Here is a 24,874-nt window from a genome sequence, read left to right on the forward strand (position 1 = left end):
GTTGTGATTAAACATACATACAAAGACAGAACAGATTTTCAGGGCCATCGAGTAAAAAGTATCTTCTGAGTTAGTTTGTTGCCATTTTAAACCACTGTATGTATTTTTAACCTTTCTAACTTGTGTGTCTCAGCTGCCACCAGTCTCATCTCTGCAGTGTACAGCATCTTGCGTAGTCTGGTTGCTCTGTCTCTGCTTTACGGTTTCTGCTTCGGCGCTCTCAAGGTAGGAAACAGAGGAAGAGCACTTAGAGGATGTAACATTACTTATCTTCTTCTTTCGTACTTTTTTCCTTTCCTGTTGAACTAATGCTGTGTTCACCTAAATGGTTAAAGGAGTAGAGGGAAGCATGTAGTACAGGTACAGGAATTTTTAAAATAATCTTCAGTTAAACAAAGTGTCACGGTCTGCAAGGGAGGGCAGACTGTGTGTGGAAGTGTGAGGACCCAGGTGCAAACACAGTGGAGGAGACAGCACTGAACTTGAAACGAAAAGCGAGCCTTTATTTTTGCTGGATTAAAGGTGGCAAACAAAGCAGAAAGCACAGACGCAGAAATAAACTAGACGCTGACTAGATACACAGACGACGTGACAATGAACGAGGACTTAAATACACACACGAGGTGATCATGAGAAGTGGAGACACATGAGGACACAGCTGACACACATGAACCTGATGACGGGACAGGGGAGGTGAAACTAAATACAATGAACAAAGAACACCAGACTCTTTCAAAATAAAACAGGAAAAAAGATGAGACAGACATGACAATATGAATGGTAAGTGAGACCAAAACACAGAGTGAAAACACAAGGGGAATCTACAAAACAATGAACTATAACAGCAATCTAGGCAAAATAGAAATAACTGGATAAGCTAAGCTAGAACATAAATGAATAACAAAATACAGTGAAACTCAAAACACTGGGTTGCATGACCCAAGACTGTGACACACAGGTGTTGCTAGTCAAGCACATGTCACACACACTCACAACTCACATTGCTGTGTGTGTGTGTTTGTTGGTGTTTATAGGAACCATGGGATGAGCAGCACACCCCAGCCCTGTTCTCTGGTTTTTGTGGCCTTTTAGTGGTGCTTTCCTATCACCTCAGCCGACAAAGCAGTGACCCTTCTGTACTTCTGTAAGTATCATGCGATGTGTGTGTGTGTGTGTGTGTGCGTGGGTGTGTGTTTGCTTGCGAGCAGCCTCTTGTTCTTTATTTAAAAAAAGCTGAAAAAGCTGAAATCATTGACACAAGGAACTGGAAGCAGATGGTTGATAACTCCGATGAAACATGCTGATACTACTTATACTATTTAAAAAACTGTCACTGACTCACTTTATTTGTATTCTTCAGAAGTTTTATTTGAAGCTGTTAAAAAGCTTCATAAATAAATTCTGTTATTATTAGCTGCCTATTATCATCGGTCATTACTAATCTAAACGTGTAAAATACTTATTCTCAGATCTCTAATCAAGTCAAAGATAATGCCTGCGCTTGTGGAGAGTGACGAAGAGGAAGAGGATGATACAAACATCAAAGATCCTCTACCTGAGAAACTGCAGAATTCCATGGTAACAATATTTATCTTCATATTAGTGGAAGATGGTGAGGTTCAGGTTATTATCAGCCCCAGGATTACAGGCCTGTCCCTGTTAGCTCAGGTTAATCTGGGATAATAATTATCAGAAAATCAATCCTCATTATCTCTGTGCATCTCTGAATTTATACAGCGTGAGCAGGCATAAACTGCATAAAGGTGAGATGATGAATCAGTGTTTGCTGGCAATCACTATGTGTGATTAAAGGGAATTATGCATCAGAGAACGCAAACCTCCCGTCGCCTTTTACAGCATTAATGGAGATTCTAAAGCTTAACTCTTCCCGTGCTCCTGTGCCTTTGATCTCCAAAAACTGGCGGCTCAGCGCAGATAGTCAGGAATAATCGCACACCTAAATGAGCTGGATATGCGTTTTCATGTGGATTATGAATGACTGCAGCTGTCCCTCACTTTTGTGCTCTGCAGAAAGAAATTCTGCTGTCGGACATCATTGTGTGCTCCGTTGCCTACATCCTAACCTTCGCCATCACCGCGAGTACCGTGTTTCTGTCTCTCAAGGTGGCTCAACTTGTTTTCTGCTTTTTACACTGCCTTCTACATTTGATCTTTACTTCTGGCACAATAATTTCATCTTATGTCTCTTTTATTATATACCCATGTGTGCAGCCCTTTGTGACCATAGTGCTGTATGCTCTGGCGGGGACTGTGGGGTTTGTAACCCACTACCTGATCCCCCAGCTCAGGAAGCATCACCCTTGGTTGTGGATCTCCCACCCAGTCCTCAAGACCAAGGAGTACTACCAGTTTGAACCCAGAGGTCAGTATCCCTACTGCATGTAGTTAATAATGAAGTATGTGCGTGCAAATAGCAAAACCATACAGTTAGCGTAACAGCAATCAGTCACTCGGTTATAAAAGTGCACAATCACTGTGTGCAGCATGGTCCCGCTACCTAATTAATGCAAGTACATGGGATAAATATACCGCTAAAATAATATCACAACCACATTAAAAAACATTAGCTAAGTGGAAATCTGATGGGCCCAAGAGTAAAGGCTTGTAATGAATTAAATAAAGGCAGGTTTTCAGTCTCTTCAAAAAGAATCATGTAATGGGAAGCCACTCTGGAGATAAGAGCACTTTAGGGAAGTATATCAGCATTGGGAGAGTGAAGAGGGCCTGCTGGTCTATACACAATTAGCTCAGATAAGTAAGGTGGTGCAAGTCCAGGCATGGCTTGAGCAGGCCAAAAGGAAAGGAAAAAAAAGAAACTTTGTTTAAAAATCAAAAGCAGATGACACTTTTTAGAATATTTTTGAGACGGGTGTAAAAAACTCTGCCATATCAAACATGGAGCTACTCGCTGTGATGACCTCTGCTGAATAAGAAAGAAGACAAAGGTAGCTTTTTGGTATTGTTTCGTGTTTTTTATTCTTTATTTTCAGTCAGTAGTTTGTGTTTACAAGAGAAATAACAGATCCAGTACTATGTCATATCGTTTGCTATACATGGGTTTTAAATGATGGCTCCTTGAGGCAACTGTTGTTATGATTTGGCACTATATGAATTAATTGAATTGAATTTATGGAGGGAATAAATGAAATGGTCTGCACTGCTACACCCTGCCTGCTTATACACAGTCACGCTGATTTTTCACGATGGTGGTGAAACCTAAAGTATGGCTGTGTCTGTTGGTTAGCCCACACTGAAACATCTACATAACTGCTGTATTGCTTTGCCGTTATGTTTTTGTGAAATGAGCCGGGGTGGATGGATTTTGCTGTAGCGCCACCAGCGGGTCAGACTCTAAACTTAAAATGTGTCCCCGCTAACTGTGCTCTGGAATCTTGTGATTTCTGCTCCGTTCATGGGTTTTTCAATTTTGTCATGTGTTGCAGAGGACGCGGTGCTTATGTGGTTTGAGCGCCTGTACGTGGGACTGCTGTGCTTTGAGAAATACGTGGTGTACCCCGCCATTGTGCTGAGCGCGCTCACTAATGATGGCTTTGCTCTCAGTCACCGCAAGAAGCTGGGAATCCAGTAAGTGGACCACAGAAAACATACAGCATCACATTTAAGATTCCACATTCTGGATTTTAATTATCATTATTTTCTAGTGTAACCTATGTTTTTGTAGCTACAGTTTACAGAGGTCACACGCAGGCATTCACCAAGTTGCTGTTTAGAAAAGAGCACAGCTTTTAGGAGTCACTGAATGCATGTGTATTATTGTGACCGGTTCAAAACATGGCTTTGCAGAACAGGCAGACAGTCGGCTGCAGATTTTTCAAATATAATAATAATATAATAATATAATATAATAATAATTTTCCTTTTACTTATTAAAAGTCCAGTGGAATTTGAAAACTGGCAACAAATAATATTTGTTTGACAATTCCACCTAATTAAAATTGCAGATAGGAGACCAAGTAGCAGCTATAAAACAATGAATGACTAACACTGATGTTATTGAAGCTAATCTAATAATTCTCAATTGTGACTCTACAAAATGTGATGATACTTGCAGTAGTAGTAGTTGGTTTATTCAGTGGATGTGCCGAATGTGTTTTTATTACAATTATAGACCGGATCCAGAAGTATGCACTGGGAAGGTTAAGATTTCATCTTAACCAGGTAACTTCAGGGTTAACCCTGGGTTTGCTGGACTACAAAGGTGGTGGTTCACTTCTTACTGACCATGGTATATTGCCATGGTAACTTATGCTCCGAACCTAACCTCCTACTGACCAATTAATTCTCTGAAAAATCACATCAACTTTCGTGGGAGACCCCTTGGGATAGTAGGCGGGTCTAAAGTTTTAGTGTCTGATGCCTTTATGTTTCCGTGATGAGCTGCAATTATAAATCTAGATTCTTAGATGGAACTTGATTTTTTTCCCCTGTTGGCTGCAAACAGTTTTATAGGAATTTTATTGCTGTATGAGAATTAATTTACAGTCCAAATTGAAAGGACAAGGTCAAAACAACATCTTAACGATATAGCTGTAACAGTGAAAACTCTGTTAACTTACACATTCACCATTTTGGCTTGTGAACAGAATGGAAGCTTCTAGCTTAACTTCACCTAATTCCAAGGTGCATAGAGAAAAACAAATGCCTAAAGAAGTCACGTCTCCAGCGTCACTTGTATAAAGAACAGCATTTTGACCTGTGCCCTTCATCCGGGTCAACATGCTGAAATGCATTGATCAGGTTTCCTCCATTCTGTTTTCAAGCATCACATTTTTCTGAGACACACTCATCATGGAACAACAGCATCACACCAACACCACCCAGTCCCTGACTACAAGCACTGATGATGGAGCTTCTGCTTTCTGTGGTTTTAAGAGTTACTAAGGACCACGGCACTCTTTGAACATGATGTCCACTATGAGACCTACAGAAGTTATTTATCTTCACACTTCATCACAGCCTTAAATAGTGTTCGTAAACGATAGCCATCGCCACACAATATCTCACTGAAGGTAAAAGCAAACATTTTTAAGAAGATGCTCTTGCATCTTGACACTTGACGAAGGAGTATACAAAGGGTTAACCCTATCCTTGGAGCAAAGATGGCCAAGGTTCAGCATTTACTTTATTTATACGGTAGATCTTTGATTGATCAGATTCTGCCAACATCAATCCTTTTATGTGACGTCCTGGGTTAACTGGTAAAATTTACAGTCAGCTTGGTGCGACTGCTTATCCACTTAGATAATGAAAAGATAGTACAGAGCCCATTAAGGAGGGGGATTTAATCGTTTTTTTGTGCCCTTGTTTGTGCTTTCTTCAGCTGTGATGTTCTCCTGACGACAGTCGCTGGACTGAAACTCCTGCGCTCATCCTTCTGCAACCCCAGCTTCCAGTTTCTCACTCTGCTCTTTACACTCATTTTCTTTCACTTCGATTGTCCACGTGCCTCTGAGAGCTTCCTGCTGGACTTCTTCATCATGTCCATTGTGTTCCACAAGGTAAAAGAGCCACCGATGATTTCTGGAGGACCACATGAGAGAATGCAGGAGGTTATCTTACACGTATACAATACTTAGTGGGTATAGAAATAAGCACACATTTGTGATAAGCAGAAACAAGGTCACAAAGAAACTGTTATACACAACAGCTGAGACTTGAATGCTAACTGCTAATTTACATGCTCTGGTAAAGTCTGAGAAAATACAATAATCAAAATTAAATCTGCTGACAAACCTTTTGAAAGTGATTCTCAAAAATATAATAAAAATAGTAACTTCAAGCTGATTGAGAGCAACAAAAACATGTTTTTATTTGCGATTGAAAGGTGTGTTTTTGTGTGTTTTTATGTGCAGCCATTGACAGAAACCAAAGAAAGTGTGACTGAAATATGAAACCTTCAACAGACTTCCCTTTTGTGTTCTGTTAATATGTGCCTGTCGTGAACCTTGCAGAATAATTAGAGCGTATATGAAGCTAGGCAGTTAAATAAGGCTGTCGCTACTGTGCGGCTCTCAGAGGATTGACTGTGTGCTTCCCTTTCTGTCCAGATGCGCGAGCTGCTGCTGAAACTCCATTTCATCCTGGTTTACATCGCTCCCTGGCAGATCGCCTGGGGCAGCGCTTTTCATGCCTTTGCTCAGCCATTTGCTGTGCCTCGTATCCTTTCTCTAAGACCTGCAAGTGTGTGAAAGTGTATCAGTGCCTGTTTTTTCTTTCCTTGACTGGCGTGTGTGTGCGTCTAGACTCAGCCATGCTGCTGCTCCAGACTCTGCTCACCACAGTTTTCTACACTCCACTCGCCCCCTTCCTGGGCAGTGCCATCTTCATTTCCTCTTATCCGAGGCCCATTAAGTTCTGGGAGAGAAACTACAAGTAAGGGCCTGATGAGGAAATTAAGTGAATGTGCCGTCAGTCTCTCAAATGGTCCAGATTAAGGAATTCTTGAAAATTAAAGAACAGGTCATTATTAGTGTAGCTCATGAAAATAAATAATATGTTTAGCTTTTACTAAAATAGCCTTTTTTTCCTCTGTGCTGCAGAGCTGTCGTTTCTAATTAAAACAAACTAATGAGGTAGACTTGTATTCTGTTGCATGGTCCTTTTTTTTACACGTTTGAATTGCACAGTCCAGCTGCAAATGTGGCTAAAAATAGTCCTCATCAGTTAGAGTCATTTTAATTAAAAACTACAATACCCAGCTGTGTTAAAAAAATGATTTGCAGTTGTGAAAAAACAATTTTTCACATGTCTATGCAATTTTTTTGAAAAGCTTATTGTACCTCAGGGTTCAGTAGCTTATAGTACCACCTTTAGCAGCAATAACTTGAGGTATTTTCTGTATGACTTTGTCAGTCTTTCACGTTGCTGTGGAGGAATTTTGGCCCACTCTGTTAAAGTGCCCCCACAGCATTTCACTTTGGAACGCTACAGCACATGGCCTCACATTTGACTCCACAATACTTTGATATATAGAGGAGCACATGATCAACTCAGTGACTACAAGGTATCCAGGCCCTATAGCTCATGTAGAAGTTGTCTTTGATTAGGCTTTTACGTGGTTAAATGGGCTTACGTGGTAGGATAAATACTGAGTCGTGACTTCCTTCTCCAGTTTGTAATTTGCACATCTGTTTTTTTATTTACTGAAGAAGCAATCAATCTTTGTCTTTTGAACTGAGCTCCCCTTCTGTCTCACACTTAGCTGCTTACACAATAAAGTGTCTTTGTTCCCTCTTACTTATTGATGTGAGAGACTGCACGCATTCAGCACCCTGAGAGCACGCCAGAAATACTCCCAGAGCTTTCATGTGCAAGCTTACCCCACGACTATATTTAGGTGACACTGTCAGTGTTAGACCTGAAACCTTGAAATCACTGACAGCATCACCTCAGCTGGAGTCAGTTGAAATAGGAAGTGTTTGCTCAAGTTGTCACAGTGAAGCTCAGATGAGCAGCAATGCAACATGACACAGAAAGTATAGCAGAACAGTCACAGCAGAGCAGGAATAAAGTGAAATAAAAGCATACAGTAGTTTTATAGTGAGACACTTCATACGGGATTGCATGATATATTTTATCAGCTTTTAACCTGATGTATAAGCACATACAGGAAAAACATTTGGTCAGTGTTGCACAGATATGCTTCTTTGTGTGTTCCTTGCAGCACAAAACGTATTGATAACTCCAACAGCAGGCTGGTGTCCCAGGTGGACAAGGAGACAGGTGAGCTTTAACTGGACTATCAAATCAGTTTAATTTATTTCATTCCCCCAACACAAAGAGCATCTTGTATTTTAGTATCAGATAAGGCAGCAAGCACATTTGATCTGTTTTTCTGGCTCTTCTTTTGCAGGTTGCGACGATAACAACCTAAACTCCATCTTTTATGAGTACCTGACTCGATCACTGCAGCATTCGCTTTGTGGTGACCTCATGCTGGGCCGATGGGGCAACTATAGCGCTGGGGACTGTTTCATCCTGGCTTCTGACTACCTCAACGCCCTGGTCCACCTCATAGAGATTGGCAATGGTTTGGTCACCTTCCAGCTGAGGGGTTTAGAGTTCAGAGGTAAAGTACAAGCATCCCATCGCGTCCATGGCAAAGGTATCTTATTGCTTTACTTATGACTCCATGTCTCTATCCCAGGGACGTACTGTCAGCAGCGCGAGGTGGAGGCCATCACAGAGGGCGTGGAGGAAGATGACGCATGCTGCTGCTGTGAGCCGGGCCACTTGCCTCACATGCTGTCATGCAACGCTGCTTTCAACCTGCGCTGGCTGGCTTGGGAAGTGATGGCCACCAAGTACCTGCTGGAGGGTTACAGCATCAGTGAGAACAATGCTGCCACCATGCTGCAAGTGTACGATCTTCGAAAGCTGCTCATCACCTACTACCTGAAGGTACATTTACACTCCAACCTGAAGCTTCCAGATTCACAGAGTATGTGCGTTTACAGGGCATCAAAACATTTCAAACTATATTGCTAAAAAAGTGTTTGCTCGCTTGCATTCACACGCACACGAACTTGAATGACATCCTGTTCTTAATCCAAAGGGTTTAATATGGTGTTGGCCCGCTCTTTGCAGCTGAAACAGCTTCAACTCTTCTGAGAAGGCTTTCCACAAGATTTCGGAGTGTGTTTATGGGAATTTTTGAACATTCTTCAAATTCAAATTCAAATTTTATTTGTCACGTACACAGTCATACACAGTACGATATGTAGTGAAATGCTTGGACAACTGCTCGTGACCTAAAGAAAACAAAAAAAGGAAAAGGCTATGAATAAGATAGGAAATAAATATGAAAAATTAAAAAGGGTAAATTTAACTAGGAAGGAATAAAATATAAATTAAGGTTAAAATGAAATAACTGTACAACACAAATTAGAATGAAGGGTAAATTTAACTGGGAAGAATAAGATAAAGATAAATATATAAATTAAAGTTGAAAATAAAATAACTGTACAACAAAATACACAATACACAATATAGAACTATATAAGAATGTATGAAGAAATCTAAATATAAATAAATATATACACAATAACAGCAGCTGTACAAGTATTAACCGGAAATGAAGAATATAGTGACCAGTGTTGTGCAAAACCAAAGTCCAGAAAGTCCAGTGTGTGTGTAAGAACTATATGTGTGGGTCAGTACTGTGTGGTGGTGTGATTGAGAGACCGTATCGCCTGCGGGAAGAAGCTCCTCCTCAGTCTCTCTGTGTTGGTCTTCAGGGAGCGGAATCGCTTTCCTGACCTCAGCAGAGAGAACAGTCCATTGTTGGGATGGCTGAGGTCCTTCACGATCTTCCTGGCCTTGGTCCAGCACCGCCTGCTGTAGATTGAGTGCAGGTCAGGGAGCTCGGAGCGGATGGTGCGCTCAGCTGACCGCACAACCCTCTGTAGAGCTCGTCTGTCCTGCATGGTGCTGTTCCCGAACCAGGTTAAGATGTTTCCCGCCAGGATGCTCTCTATGGTGCACGAGTAAAAGTTCCTGAGCACCTTGGAGGGCAGTTGGAAGTCTCTCAAGCGTCTGAGGTGGTAGAGACGCTGTCGGGCCTTTTTCACCACGGTGTTGATGTGACAGGACCATGACAGGTCCTGCGTGATGTGAACTCCGAGGTATTTGAAGCTGTCCACTCTCTCCACTGGGCACTCGTTGATGACGGGGGTCTGGTAGTTCCTCTCCTGCTTAGTGCTGAAGTCCACTATCAGCTCCTTTGTCTTACTGACGTTTAGAAGGAGGTTGTTCCTCTGGCACCAGTTCTCCAGATTCCTAATCTCCTTCAGGTAGGCCGTCTCGTTGTTATCAGAGATCAGGCCCACAAATATGCTTCTTCCAGAAGCATATTTGTGAGGTTAGACACTGATGATGGACAAAAAGGCTCTGCTCGCTGACAGCAACATGTGACTGACCCCAGAGAAACCACTGTTCTTACGTGGGAATTTGCTTTCCACTTAAGATCAGATTTTGTCATGTCAAATAAATTCAAATTAATCTCTGCTATTAAAGGGAACCCTGCACGGTTTAATAATGCATTCACCCCTGATGCATTCAGTCAGCCTCACTTCAGAGGCAGGCTGAAAATTGAACATTCAGCTCGTCTCAAAAGGCTCTTAAAGAGTTGCCTGCACAAAGGTTAAGCAGTTTAAATGACAAATTAATTAGCATCTTATGCATTAATCACCATTACAAATAGCAGCATGGCAATAAAGGACTCTAGACATCCTAAGCAATGCAGTACGTACAAGAGCACGTCTTCCTTTTGAGTGAGTATTAAGTTTTTACTTACTGACCCATTCTTTCTCAATCTCCTTTTCAGAGTATCATCTACTACTTGGTCCACTCTCCCAAACTGTCTACATGGCTCAAGGATGCCACCATTCAGGAGGCGCTGCAGTCCTACACCAAGTGGCACCACATTGAGCGCGACCCTCAGGTCTTTAGCGTGAAGATCGATGAGGACTATGTGCATTGCCTGCAGGGGGTGACGCGTGCCAGCTTCTGCAACGTTTACCTGGAGTGGATCCAGCACTGTGCTGGGAAAATGGAGACGGTACGTCCCTTTAACACTGTTCTATTAAACATCGTCTTGCGAGTTTCAGTTTACACTCTGCTGCAACTTAATGTGGTTATAGTCACGAGCCCAAATGCTTAAAATGCTGAAAGAAGAAGAAAAACTAGAATATATTTCAGATTTGAGAAGCTGGAAACAGTAATGTTTTACGTCTCCTTTAAGGAATTTTGTTTATTGTCATTCTGCTTTTACTTGTTTAGAAATCTGACATGAGTAAGAAAGAAAGCAAGAGTTGCACAGTGAAAATAAACTGCTGCAAATTGCCATATAGCACTCATAATGCTTGAATCTGTACTTACTTTTATCTCTGGCCCATATGCCATTGCCTTCATCCGTGTGTTTGTGCTTATATCCAGCCTGTGGACAGCGATGAAGACTCTCCTCTGGTCACTCTGTCTTATGCTCTCTCCGTCCTGGGGAGGAGATCCCTTGGCACTGCGTCACACAACATGTCCAACAGGTAAGCCTGTCTGACTCAAAAACAGCACACATACACTGCCTGGCCACAAAAATGGTCACCACCTGGATTTAACAAAGCGAACACATAAAAGCCCTCTGTTGCATAATTACTGCATTAATCAATATGTTTCAGCTGGCAGAGAAGACTTCATGCAGCAGTCTGACTCTCCCATCATCAATGAAAGAATTTGACTAAATAAATAAATAAATCCAACTGTGGTCAGAAATAAATGCTGTGACAGTTATAGGCTATCAAAGCTGAAGGCAGTCCAGTGAAATATTAGAGTGCGTGACTGGTTTGGCTGGCCTGCAAATCCCTCTGTGAAGTGAGCTGTGTGGAAATATTATTAAGGTCTTTATACAGCATAGGCTTATGCTCATCACTTTGAGCAAATATTTGGTAGCCCATTAGTCTTTCATAGAACTCGGTGTGAGCAAAGTGTTTATTTGTGCCTCCATTAGCTGAAGTTACACAAGAAAGGCAGAGGTGCCGTCATGTAACAGTAAGACGGTTACAACTGCTTAATGTGCTTCAGTTGTAAACATGTAGAAATGTTTGACTGTGTTTAAAATCTATTCAGGTGTGACTTTTCTATGGGAATATTATGAATTTTTAGTTGGTTTATTTGCTACTATGTGTCATTTCTTTAGCTGAAGGGTGTTTTAGGACACTGGAAAAGCACCGTCAACAGTGATGTTGTGGTAATTGTTAACAAATACTTTAACCTCCTAGGACCTGGTGTCCACATATGTGGACATCACATTTTGGGATGTCTAGACCACAATACTTAATTTTTCTCTACAAGGGCCTGATATCCACTTACGAGGACATTATACTGCCACTGTTCTATCAAAATTTGAAACAAATGTCCTCATATGTGGATCTCATTTTTCTCAAAAACAAAAATTAGGTAAAAAAACAATCTGGTAATTCTTTGCTTTCACATTCATCAGGTCCTAATCAACCCAAATAGCAAAGAAAAATATAAAATGCATGCCATGAAAGAGTTCGGGTCTTAGGAGGTGAAATCATTCATTCCCTCAGCTATTAGATTACTTGCAGGGATCATTTAGATGAGTTTTTTCCGTGACTGTTCATTTTTAGGCATTTGTTCTTCTTTGTCTATTTATTTATTTTTAATACATTTATTTATTCTTTAAGAATCTGTTTTGCTTTGACCTCATTCTTTGCTGATCTCTACCTTGACAATGTGTATATACTATAGATTGTGTGTTTGACCATATATGTAGGTTTTGTGGGTAAGTTGCAAACAAGTTGCCCTTTCGGGACTGATAAAGTTATCTGAATCTGAATCTAATTTTAAAACCCTGTGTGTTGTTAGAGTGTCGACCTCTTCAGTCTGCTTCCTCTCCTTTGTGCACTTTGGCAGTAGATAAACTTGTTCCATTAAAATAAAATGAATGGAAACCAATGAAATTAAATGCTTATGGTAAATTGATCTTAAAACACAGTAAAAATGTTTCTGTTGCATTTGAGATTACATGCACAAATTATTGGAACGTCTGTCTCATGTTGTACATATTACCCGGTGCTAAACAGAAACGCCAGAAGGGGGAGCCAGTGGATAAATCTTTAAACATCCCCGTCATTCAAACATACCTCTGACTCTGCAGTGTTATTATGTCTTGTAATCTAATCTAAAATATGTTATTATAATCCATCCTTTATTTCTCTATCTTTGTGTTTCCTTTATCCCCCCCCTCAAATCCCTCCCTTCCTCTTTAAAGTCTTGAATCATTTCTGTACGGTTTCAACACCCTGTTTAAAGGCGACTTCCGCATCGCCACTAAGGATGAGTGGGTTTTCACTGATCTCGACCTCCTCCAGAAGGTGGTGGCTCCTGCAGTCAGAATGAGCCTCAAATTGCATCAGGTAAAGCGAGAGCATGTAGCTTTTCAACCTTTAGTCTCAAACTGTACTGGAAATACACCTTATAGAGAAAACATTTCCTTCAACACTTCATGATGACCTTCCTGCTTTTGCAGGATCACTTTACCTGTCTGGAAGAGACCGAGGAGGCGTCTATCCTGTACGAAGCCATCACAAACTACCGCAGCAACCTCGTAATCTGCCACGAGAGCGATCCCGCTTGGCGTAAGGCTGTGCTGTCAAGCCGTGACACGCTGCTCACTCTGAGACACATGATTGATGATGGCACGGACGAGTACAAGATCATCATGCTGTACAAACGCCACCTCAGCTTCAAGGTCATCAAGGTAAAATACGTTTAATTTTCTGGCTGAATGACTAAACAGCTAAATGCTGTGTGCACAGTGTGACAGCATCCTGCCTACCTATGAGGAGAAGGTTGGTCTCAAAGGTTTGACAATAAACAAACCAACACTATCACTTTTCCAAATGTATGATAGAACATAATCGTGGCTTTTTTTGCTTTTTAATCTTAGTGTAAATAAATCACGCAAATTTGAATTTCTTCTGTTCAAACTCCTTTTGATTCTGGAGTTGCTGCTTTCCCTTCAGGATGTCAAACAGACTTTTGAAAATGCGCACATCTGGATAACATACACTCATCATCTCATGGTATTTCTGGGCTTTTAATGATTTCTTTGAGCTGTTTTTTTCCAGGGTGGAATGATTGTACAGCATACTTCTTTAATGACTTAAAAAAAAACAAGATTTGGAAGTATGAATTTATTTTGGATTTTCTCTAATCCACACAGGGTCAAAAGTATATATAAAGGCTCAAATATATGCAAACACTCAGTTAAATATTTTAATCAGTGGCGTTAAAAGTTCTTCAGCGTCGTTTAACTCGACTAGGCCAAAGCTTATTAACTTCACGTTGGTGATCATGGTTGACTACATATCTTAGTTTCTCTTTGCCAGCATAAAAAGGATTTGTTCAACAACACTCACTGGATTGACCAATACTCAGAAAAAATGGGAAGTCCAAGGAACTCAGTGAAGAAGGAGAATTGTAGATTTACACAAGTTGGGAAGGTCTCCAGATTCCAAGACTGTACAAGTACAGGTATCACTATTTTACCAAGATCTTGAAGAAGACCCAATCTGTCACCCTCAGATGAGAGAAAACGTGAATTTCAGGCAAATCCTAAGAACCACCGAGGCTCAAACTTGTCACTAAACTGCATGTAAATTGAGGGCACCGACCAACTCCTGCTCCAAAATCAGCACCTTCATGATTAACTGAAATTTACAGCTGTCCACATGGACAAGCCAAATATGTTCTGACAAAATGTTTTATGGTTAGAGAGAAATTCTGCTATTTGGCCACAACGACAAGGGATACGTTTGGAGGAGTAAAGGGGAAGCTTTCAAACCCAAGAACACTGTACCAGCTGCCAAGCATGGTGGTGGTAGCATCACGGTCTAGGGCTGTTTTGTTGCAATTTTTATATCATCTCATGTCAACAGCTGGATGACTGAAACTTGGACACAATTTGTTGTCCCAACAGGACAAATATCCCAAATGCAAATCAAAACTCATTTTGGAACTGATAAAACAAGCTAACATTAATCTTCCCACAGCCCTGCCCTCAACCATATTAAAAAATTGTGGACTACACTTCAAAGAAGGTCCTGTGCCAAGAAACTAACCAATGTAAATGAAGTCTACAAATTCTGCCAAGAAGAGTGGTCACATATCCAGAATTATTCCAGAGGCTGGTTGACATGGAGTTAGAAATCAGTATAATAGGTCAATTTGAAAGTTTACACCACTTAAAATAAGATGATGATTACAAAGGAACAGTTCATTCCCATGACCCTAAGGCCCAAGGCTGCCCAAATGTTACAAAATCCTCACACAAGCACCTTAAAACATGCTAATTATAAGGCCACAGCATTGTCATATTCACACATTGCTTTTTGTATAAAACAAACAAGATGTTCTCTGGATCTTCTCTCGTGTTTGGACTTTGTACTCCTGTATGATTGTTTCTATTTTTTCCGTACCTCTTCAGATCAATAAGGAGTGTGTGCGAGGCCTCTGGGCAGGACAGCAGCAGGAGTTGATATTTTTAAGGAACCGAAACCCGGAGCGAGGCAGCATCCAAAACTCAAAGCAAGCACTGAGGAACATGGTCAACTCTTCTTGTGACCAGCCACTCGGCTACCCCATGTGCGTGCCAAATTATTACACAGAAAAATCTTAATTTGCTTCAATAGAAGTATTTAGCCCACTCACATAGACGTTTTCTCTGTTTAACTTTCTTTCTTTTTGTGTTTTTTAGGTACGTGTCACCTCTGACAACTTCATACGCAGGAACACACGGTACACTACGCGGCATTGGAGGAGGGGCTTTAAGCCTGGATGCCATTCGTTCCTGGCTCTGCTCTAAATGGCTGCGGTCAGTACATTTTGTCCCACTTAAGTAGAAAGTGCAGTTTGTTATTCTTTTTTCATCCTTGCCTTCCAGGCTCAGCCTTTTCCAAATCTCTTCCTGTGACTGTGCTTCAAAATTAGTTGTTTTTTTTCACATGCTAAAGATAAACAGAAAACAGACTTTATTTAGTTCTCTCTGATGGGTAAGAAGATGATGCTGTAAGTTGAAGGTCATGGGTTCAGTCTGGTTGAACATGAGCCTCTGAGGAGTCTTGAATAACACACTCTTTATTTAGAATATTTGGAGGACAAAAACTTTCATATTTCTTCTAATCATCTAGTTGATTTCATCTCTGAAACTGGGACAAAATCATTTCAGGAGAGAAGATTTGAATCTCTGGACTAGCTAATTATCTGCTGCAAAGACCGCAGAAAGTAAGTTGTAGTAGTTTTCCGGCACACGGTGCATGGTCAGTGTGGCCCATCACATGCCCAGTGGACAGTTGCAGTTTGTGACGGTGCAATTGCTTCATGTGCATCAGTTGCAGATGTTATGGATTTTCCTCTTGATATAGTATGCATTGAAATTCACTGACAAATGCCTCTAAGTGTCAGCAGCTCTTTTTACCATCATTTTGTCTTTTGCTTTAGTTTGACCATTGTTTTGATGCACTGTTTACTTACTCGTTGTTTGAAATCGTCTCCTTATTCTGTGTTTTCAAAGACTGTATTTTTATTTGCCTTGATAACCCTTTAGTTTGCCACAGAAGCTGCCTGCCTTTCAAAGAGGTGAATAAGAACAGAGATGAGTACAAAAGTATTGTGGTTACTCCTAATAAGTATATATTCTCTGTTTTTCTCCAGGCGATTTCTAAAATGCATCATCTACTTAATAGCATTTTGTAAGTCACAAAGATTACATATCAGAAATCTGATATATATCTATATATATTTCTGAGCTGTTACAGAAGGCCTTATGTCTCCGGGACAAAAGAGGAAAAAGTTGGGATAAAGCAGTTTATGCCAGCTTCCTAATGCTCTTATTCAGCTGGTTGCATTTAGTATAAATCACTCTGGATAAGATGCAAACTGCAGTGTAATGCTCTGGCTGCCTGCTTAGTGGGAGCCTTGCCTGCTCTGTGGATTTACAGATATTGACTTGGAGGTAGTCAGTGCTGCGAAGAGGCTTCTCTGCCAACTTGATGTAGTTTTAAATACATGTACAGGGACAGTGCGAGTGCATGTTTGAGAGAAATAGACAGCTGGATTACAGAGTAAGCGGGAAGCTGAAAGCTTTAACTCTCTGCTTTGCTATGCAGAAACCTCCTTCTCTTGGCTCTCTCTTCCTTCAGCCCCAGTTTCATCCTGCCTTTTGTTTCTCTCTCCATCATTTACACAATACCTTCGGTAGAGCTTATCGTACAGGCGCTGCATTAACCTCTGCAGGTCAGCTAATGGTGTGTGTCTTTGTAACTGCGCAGTTCGCCCTTAAGCTTCTTGGGGCAGAGTTTTGCTTTCAGATTAGATTAGTTTGTTAAGCCTGTTTCATCCGCCTTGACTGAAAGGTGTTGTCTTAATTCGACTAAGTAGAAAAGGAGATAAGGAGATGGATCAAGCCTCCCCAGCCAGAACACATTTAACTAATTTACGAGGAACACCACCACCACCACATATGTTAGCACAGTTACGTAACATCTCTGAGTGTGTGTGTGTGTGTGTGTGTGTGTGTGGTTTAAGCAGTGCTGATAGTTAAGGCTCTGTAAATTTTTGAACGTCCCCCTTGCCTGTGTGCATCCCTTGCACTGATGTGGACATGAATAAATAAATCAGAGCTGTGTGCTTGTGTTCTGCAGGGTGCGTAAGGACAACCTGACCAGCTGTAACAGCGGCATGAATATGGAGGATGTGGACTGCGGTGCCGGTGGGTCGTCATCGTTGAGCCACAACCGCCCATCCTCTGTCACATCCAACAGCCTGAGCCAGCACAGAGCCAGGACGGCACACAGCCACAGACACCGCAACGCTGGTACAAATTCTTCTACTACAATCTCGATGTAAACCTAATAATGCTTGGGTTTTGTTTGTTTTTAATCACACGAACCAAAGTCAAGCTATGTAACTTTTCAAATCTAAGCCCCACCCTAAATGATAGTCTGTCACATTGCCTACCCTCTGACCCTGCTTTATAAAATAATATGTAGTTTTATATTATATTTGAAACAAGCAAAGGGAATATAAACCTATCAGAAAAGTGTTTACTAGCATCAAAGATGAATTACGCAATAGGGTCATTTTCCTATAGTTCTATACAATCAGACTAAATTTTCACTGGGAGAGGTTTTCCCACTGCAGGAAAGACTACTCTGTGCAATCACATGAAAAACTAAGTACACTTGCACTGCTTCCAGTAGCGTTAAGGTCGTACTGAGTAGATCCAGGTGCTGTTAATCAAATGCATTTCATTAATTGATCATCAACAAGTGTGGCTGCCTCTATGAAAGCAGATGTTTTGGCAGTTTGATGGTCTGGAGCCTTCAGGTGTGTGTGTTAACACAACGCCACGATCTTCGAGGAGTGAATGACGAGTGAACATCTCAGACTCTACAGGCTCCACTTACCATGTTAAATGTTAAGGTTAATGACAGTATGATTAGAAAAAGACTGGCAGCACAGCTTAAGTTTGCAAAGTTGCATCTGAACAAACCACAAGACTTCCAGAACAATGTCCTGTAGAGAGACAAGGACAAAGTGGAGATGTTTGGTCATAATCGAAACCACCATGTTTTGCAAAAACTAAACACAGCATATTAGAACGTACACCTCATAACAACTGTTAACCACGGTGGCGAAGAGGTAATGATTTTGGTGTGTTTTGTAGCCACAGCGCCTGGGAACCTTGCGGTTTTTGAGTCCATTATGAATTCTTTTGTGTGTCAAAGTACTCTGGAATCAAATATGAGGCTTTTTATCCAATAGCTATGACTTGAAAGAAATTAGGTTTTTCCACAAAACAACGATCCTAAGCACAGCAGAAAAACTCCAACAGAATGCCCGAAAAAGAAAAGAATTAAGGAAAATGGGACAAAGTCCAGACTACAACCCAACTGTGTGGGACAAAAATGAATCTCTGGAAACCTCAATAACCCGAGGCAATGTTGTAAAGAAGAGTGGGACAAAACTGTTCCACAATTATGTGAGAAACCGATAAAGTCACTCATGCAGCAGAAGGTGTTTCTACAAGCATGGGATTAACTCAGTTTTTCGCATGTAACTAATGACCAGGCTGCTTACTTATGAGGTAAAAATAAGGTCAACTTTTGAACTCTAAAGCACAATTTACACACAGTATAAAAAAAAAAAACTTCAGTAAGGGTTTGAGCTGTCACTTGAGAAAGTGTCATAGTGCCATATACAAAGGAAATCAGTTTCAACTTGAGAAAAATAATTTTCGATACTCACAAAGCAGGAGATGGATATACAAAGTTGTCACTTTTTTCCAAGTGTAAAGAAGAGGATTGAAAAGTATCATCAAGAAACACAAAGAGAGCCACATAGTACAGAACAAGCCTGGCAGAGATAGGAGGTAAAAGATTTTAAATTCTCTGGAAATAAAACTACTGAGAGATGTGTGTAAAGACGCCAGAACAACTGCCAAGACATTAGTAAATGACTTAGACCGGCTGGGAATTGTAGTCTCGATGGAGACCTGCACAGGTATGTACTCGGTGCAAGAAAATCTTGATTTCTTCAGAAGAGAAGCCTTCAAGTCATACTGAAGTACACTAAGAACAACCTGGACAAAGATCAAGCATTTTAGAAGTGCGCCCTTTGGTCAGATGAGACAAAACTAGAGGTCTTTGGCCACAGAGATGCTGCTCATGTTTGGAAAACATGTTTGGAAGGAAGAGGCGTACAATCCAACAAATAACATCCCCACAGTGAAACATGGTGGGAGTATTATGCTGTAGAGATGCTTCAGTGCATCTGGAGCTGAGACTCTCACCAACCTGGAAGGAATCGTGAAAAAAGACAATTTTCTTTGGAACAAAATCTCAACCAGTGAGCAGCAAAACTGCTCTGTGTCATCGCTTGGTCTTCCAACAACCCAAAACATGTGTTTGAGTTGAAATTTTCACTGGCTATAGTTTTAGATGGTTTTAGTTCAACTCTGAAAGTTATTTACCCAATTTACTTATGTTAACATTATAACAACTTTGATCACCACATCACTGCAATGCTTTTGCTAAACTCTTTTAAAATGAAAAATGAAAGTCTTCATTTAACATCTTGTTGTTTTTTTTATGGTGGTGTCCAAATACGTAGATGTACCAGTGTTTTTATTTTTTAAGAGACCACAGAGAGCCACATAGCTAAACTAAAATCCTGAAGTCAAATATAACGTGCTTTTTAAATTGTACATTAGGTTATTAAATCTTGCGTTTCATTACAAATGTTCACGTTTTTAATTCTACAGCCAGGAGAGAGTACCGCAGTCGATCAGTGCAGCCCCAGAGTCAGCGCCCCCCTGTCAGCAGCCAGTCTGGCCCAATCCTGGACTCGGGCTCCAATAACGGGATTGTCCAGCGTCTGTCTAACAGTCAGCTGTCCTTTAACACCTCCATAGCTTCTATATTCTCCCAGGTATACGCACACATTGTAAAAAGCTTACTTTTCTCGGTTGCAGCTGCTTTTGTGCTCCCTTACTAAGAGTGTAAAGAGGATTTTTGTCTGTCTCCAGGTCCCTCGTCTCTCAGGAGCAGGTGGCATCAGCGCGCAGCTTCAGGCAGCGCAGCATCAGCAGCGCTCCAGTCAGGTAGGAACTGTACACTCCTAATGCAGCATGCCTAAACACATGGCCGACAGATGGAAGATCTGAAAACTGAGATTCTTGATGTTCCTATAAATCACCTTAGTGTTTACTGTATGACATTATAACAGAACTGCAATATCTCCGTTCCTTGTGGTGCCAGGTCTCCTCATCTTCATCCACACTCAGCTTGCTGTTTGGGAAGCGTAGCTTCTCCAGCGGCCTGGTTATCTCCGGGTTGTCCGCTGCTGAAGGGGGCAACACCACCGATACACAGTCATCCTCCAGTGTCAACATTGCCATCGGGCCCTCACATAGGTCCAGCAGCAGAGCCACACAGGTGGGTGGGGAAAAGAGCACTGTCTGAATTCTGCACCCACTTAAGACTGTTTCCACAACACAGCTTAGACTAGGTAGGCAGCAGTTAGATGTACACATATACAGAAAAACAAGTGCACACTTTTTCCTAGTTTGACTTGCTTGTCTTGCTTTTGTAGAGGTTTTAAATACTAAGGGAAAAGTTCAACATCTTGAGGAGCTTGTTTGCAGTTTTTGCCAATAGATAAGAGACTGATATTTCTCTCACATCCAGTGTCTGTCTAAAAGCACAGCTCATTTTTATTGTTTGAGAAGATTCAATTGGATTTACAATTTTAATATTAGACAAAGAAAAATCAGAGTAAATACGACATGCAGTTTTTGAATGATGATTTCATATAGTAAAGGGAAAGAAAACCCTACCTGGCCCTGTGTGAAAAAGTAATTGATTTTTTGAGCCATTCAGAGGTGAACTTGCTGCTGCATAATCCAAATATATTTGAGATTCAAGGACAACCTGAGCAAAATTCATGGTTGTATCAATCACAGTAAATAGTCCCAGTCCTGAAGCAGCCCCATACCCTCACAGAACTGTCACCATGTTTGACTGTTGGTATCATGTTAATTTTATAAAATGTTGTTGGTTTTATTCCAGACGTAATGGGACTCAAACCTTCCAAAAAACTACATTTTTTGTCGCGTCTGTCCACAGAATAGTTTCTCTTTTTAAGGATGTTTTAGGGCAAATGTGAGATGAGCCTTTTTGGTCAGCTGTGGTTTTGTCCTTGGACGTTTTCCAAGGCCAGTCTCTTGCTTTTTTCTTGAATCACAAACACTGACCTTAACTGTAGTAAGTGAGGCCTGGAGTTCTTTAGATGTTGGTCTGAGTTTTTTTGTGAACTTCTAGAATAGAATATAGAATAATTATGGTAGGCCGGCCACTCCTGGGAATGTTCACCATTGTTCCATGTTTTCACCATTTGTGGAAAATGGTTCTGTGGTTTGCTGAAGTCCCAAAGCCTTAGAAATGCTATTCTAAGCTTTTCAGATTTATAGATGTCAATGACTTTGTTTCTCATCTATAGTTGAGTTTCTTTAGATCGTGGCATGATTTGTTACTTTTTGAGACTTTTTAATCTACATCACTTTGTCAGACACGTTCTATTTAAGTGATTTGTTAAAAATTCAGCAGGTCTGGCAGTAATCAGGCCTGGGTGTTGCTAGTGAAATGGAACTCAGCTTCCACTCAAGGGGGTAATTTTTAAAAATGGTTGATTGATAATGAAATCATTATTTAAAAATTGCATTTTGTATGACTTTGTCTAATAGTAAAATTAGTTTGATGGTCTGAAACAACAGTGTGAAAATATGCACAAAACTAATGCATCAGGAAGGGGGGCGGCGTATATTTATTCACAGTCCCGTATTCTGCTTTTCCTTATTGTCTGCCATGTATTCACTGTTATTCAGGTGGATGCTCATATTAAAGATAACCAGGGTTTCAAATAAGGATGTCAGTGGATTTACAAGGAGTCTCTGTGAGCCAAATGTTCAGGCTTCAGGCTGCTCTAAACCTACCGATCAATCTGTGGAAGCCTGTTTCAGCAGCTGGAAAAACAATTGCTTTAAGATTCAGAAGTCAACATTTCAGGTTATTATCTCCAAATTTAGACTTGCCAACTGAAACTTCAGAGAAAAGAATTTTAAATTTAAGTTATTAAGTCTAAATTTTAACATAACCCCAAATTTTGTGCATGGCAAAAAATGTTTGTGTGGGGTTTTTTTTTTTCCAGTGGAGAGAGTCCCATATTTTTACTGTTTGAAGTTTTGAAAAAAGTTGAAGAAGTGAGACTCATTTCGGTTGTTTTGTACTCCTGGAGCCCAAATTGTGAAGTCAAGAATTAAAATAGAGGAAAAAAAACAAAGTGAAAATCAGATTTTTACTCTCATGCATCATTTGACACTTTTGAGTGGTACGATCAGAGTTGCCGTCTGATATTCTTGTTGTGTTCGAACATGCTAGTTGCTTTATACAAACAGCGAATGCTCTCCTGTGCCTGAAACCGGCCTCCTCTCTCTTCCTTTCTTCCTCAGTGGACATCAGAGCCATATGAGAGTATAGACGCGAGCAATTCCAACGCTGCAGTCACGGTGAAAGACGACACACAGTTAAGCGAGCAGGGCTGCAGCCAGGGATTAGACAAGACCCAGGAGGATTCAACATCTGCCTCAACAGTTCCAGACCCAACTGATCAAAAGACTGTCTGAGAGAGAAAACACATCTGTGACAGTGCCCATACTCATGCCCACATACAGACAGGACTGTATGAAGAGTTATACACACATAAATAAAGAAGATTGTATGAGAGAGCACCCATGCACACAAACCTGCCTCCTCTGTCCTCAGCATGTGGTCTCACCCTGTTGTCTGAATGTAAAGTCTGAAAACACAGTCTTTGATGCAGAGGATAAAAATAAAGACATTTTTAAACGACGTGGCCTCTTTCTGTGGTTAACAGGTCTCATTTAAATCTGGGTGTCAGAAGGAAATATTTATTTTTGGAAGTATAGTTTATCAAAATGCCACAGGTTAATTATATAGTCTTACTCAGAGATGCCAAAACTCCCCCGTGTATTAGGTTGTTTAAACATTTTACTTTAAATGATCATGAATTGTTTCAAAAAAGCAACTACATTATGTCTGAGTCCAACATGTGATTACTAGCCTTTTGGCCTTTAGTCAGATGATCTCCCCGAAAACTCTGTTAAACACTATTTGACTTCATGCGTAATCCATTTAAAAAATAATGTATGCCTCGTTTTGAGCGGGGTATGGATTTGAAACCTGAAAAGGACTTTCCAGTTCTCAGCTGAATGGTTGGTTTGTAAGTTAAGAGTAGCCTGCAAAGAAACATAACACAACATAGGATTAAACAGCCCTTAAATCTGAATAAAAGACTTATTTGGCCATTTTTATTTATTAAGGTTTTAAAATGTACAGCACCATGTAAAAGTGCTGACCAGCAGGTTCTCCAAGCTTTCTGGAGGTCTTTCTTTGGTCATTGGCTGCTTTTTCACTGTTTTTCAGTTCTGTTCTTTTACCTGATCATTTTCAGATGAATGTTTTTTTTGGTTTTTTTGGGGTTTTTTTTGCTGCACCACCTAATACTGACCTATGAGTCATTCAAGCACAAAAAAGTAATCTACTTCAAGAGCTGAATCAGTGACATCTTAGCAAAGAACTAATTTTAATTTCTGTGTAGCCACTTTGTTACCAGCAACCACTGCAAAAGCATGTAATTTGTTCCCATTTCTTTTGTTGAATACATTTTTTTTAATTATGGTCAATTTTATGGACATAATTTGGTACTTTTGAACCAACAAGGTGATTGACTAAGAGCTATTAGCTGAAAAGCCTCTGCAGGGTGTGCAGCGTGTCCTTGAAAGAAATTGAGGAAGCTGTCCAAGTGGGGGATAAAAGAAGAAGTATCAGACCTAAAAAGAAAAAAAAATGCAAGAAAATGACCAGTATCTGAAAGCAGTGTCCTTAAGCAAAATACAAGAAATCTAGCAAAGACTAGGCAGAGGATCTGAGAGGTGAATCTGGCCTTTTAGCTGATTCATCTGGCTTAAAATCATACCTGGACAGAAAAAACACAGTGGAACATTATCAGTCATAGATTGGTCTCCTCAGAACCCAGACCTCAACATTATTGAAGCAATTTGCAATAATTTTTACAGAGGATGTAACAAAAGGTAGCCAACATCCAAAGAAAAGCTTTGAATGTTCTTCAAGAGGCCTTAAGAACTATTCCTGAAGACCACTTGAAGAAATTACGAGACAGATGACCTGAGAGAGTTCACGCTATGTTAAACAATAAAAGTAGTCAAACCCATTATAGACTTTCAAACTCATTAGGATTGCACAAACTGTGTTTTTGCCTTATATCGTGCATTTCCATATACGTTGCATGTTTCAACAAACCGCTTCACCCATTTCCCCAGAAAAATATAAAGAAATAAGTGGTGGCCTAAAACTTTTGCACAATTTCCTATGTGGACAGATTGCAGTCTGGATTTTAAAATGGTTCCTTTTTTCCTGATTGATCCTGGAAAACTATTTGTATTGTTGTACCAGACAAGTGAAAACTGGCCAGCTTCAGGTATAAAGATGAAGGAACAGGCTTAAAAATCTACAAAAGGGAGTTCATCCATGAATCCCTACACACAATTGGCTGTACACCTGCTTGATAGTTACTTAAGATATTTAACTCTGGATTAAAATGATAAATTGATGAAATAAGAGACTGAATTTAGTCCTTGCCACCCCGTAAATGCCCC

The 24,874-nt window shown here is 40.5% G+C and overlaps 1 protein-coding gene across 1 annotated transcript in view; it reads left to right on the plus strand.

The window, feature by feature from the left end:
• pcnx2 (pecanex 2) overlaps positions 1–23,027 on the plus strand; it is a 38,703-nt gene extending 15,676 nt beyond the window's left edge. Inside the window, exons 18-40 of the mRNA XM_004551445.2 lie at positions 134–225; positions 1,035–1,144; positions 1,470–1,578; positions 2,032–2,124; positions 2,233–2,383; positions 3,465–3,606; positions 5,363–5,540; positions 6,090–6,198; positions 6,285–6,414; positions 7,706–7,764; positions 7,895–8,110; positions 8,189–8,442; positions 10,367–10,600; positions 10,978–11,081; positions 12,830–12,974; positions 13,088–13,318; positions 15,047–15,204; positions 15,317–15,433; positions 17,262–17,434; positions 19,883–20,049; positions 20,147–20,221; positions 20,379–20,555; positions 22,628–23,027. Of these exons, the coding sequence (XP_004551502.1) occupies positions 134–225; positions 1,035–1,144; positions 1,470–1,578; positions 2,032–2,124; positions 2,233–2,383; positions 3,465–3,606; positions 5,363–5,540; positions 6,090–6,198; positions 6,285–6,414; positions 7,706–7,764; positions 7,895–8,110; positions 8,189–8,442; positions 10,367–10,600; positions 10,978–11,081; positions 12,830–12,974; positions 13,088–13,318; positions 15,047–15,204; positions 15,317–15,433; positions 17,262–17,434; positions 19,883–20,049; positions 20,147–20,221; positions 20,379–20,555; positions 22,628–22,801 (3,398 nt within the window). The 3' untranslated portion in view covers positions 22,802–23,027. The remainder of the gene's footprint in view (positions 1–133; positions 226–1,034; positions 1,145–1,469; positions 1,579–2,031; positions 2,125–2,232; positions 2,384–3,464; positions 3,607–5,362; positions 5,541–6,089; positions 6,199–6,284; positions 6,415–7,705; positions 7,765–7,894; positions 8,111–8,188; positions 8,443–10,366; positions 10,601–10,977; positions 11,082–12,829; positions 12,975–13,087; positions 13,319–15,046; positions 15,205–15,316; positions 15,434–17,261; positions 17,435–19,882; positions 20,050–20,146; positions 20,222–20,378; positions 20,556–22,627) is intronic.
• The last annotated feature ends 1,847 nt before the right edge of the window (positions 23,028–24,874 follow it).

This window comes from Maylandia zebra, linkage group LG13 (genome assembly GCF_041146795.1).
Source record: "Maylandia zebra isolate NMK-2024a linkage group LG13, Mzebra_GT3a, whole genome shotgun sequence".
NCBI classification, from domain to species: domain Eukaryota; kingdom Metazoa; phylum Chordata; class Actinopteri; order Cichliformes; family Cichlidae; genus Maylandia; species Maylandia zebra.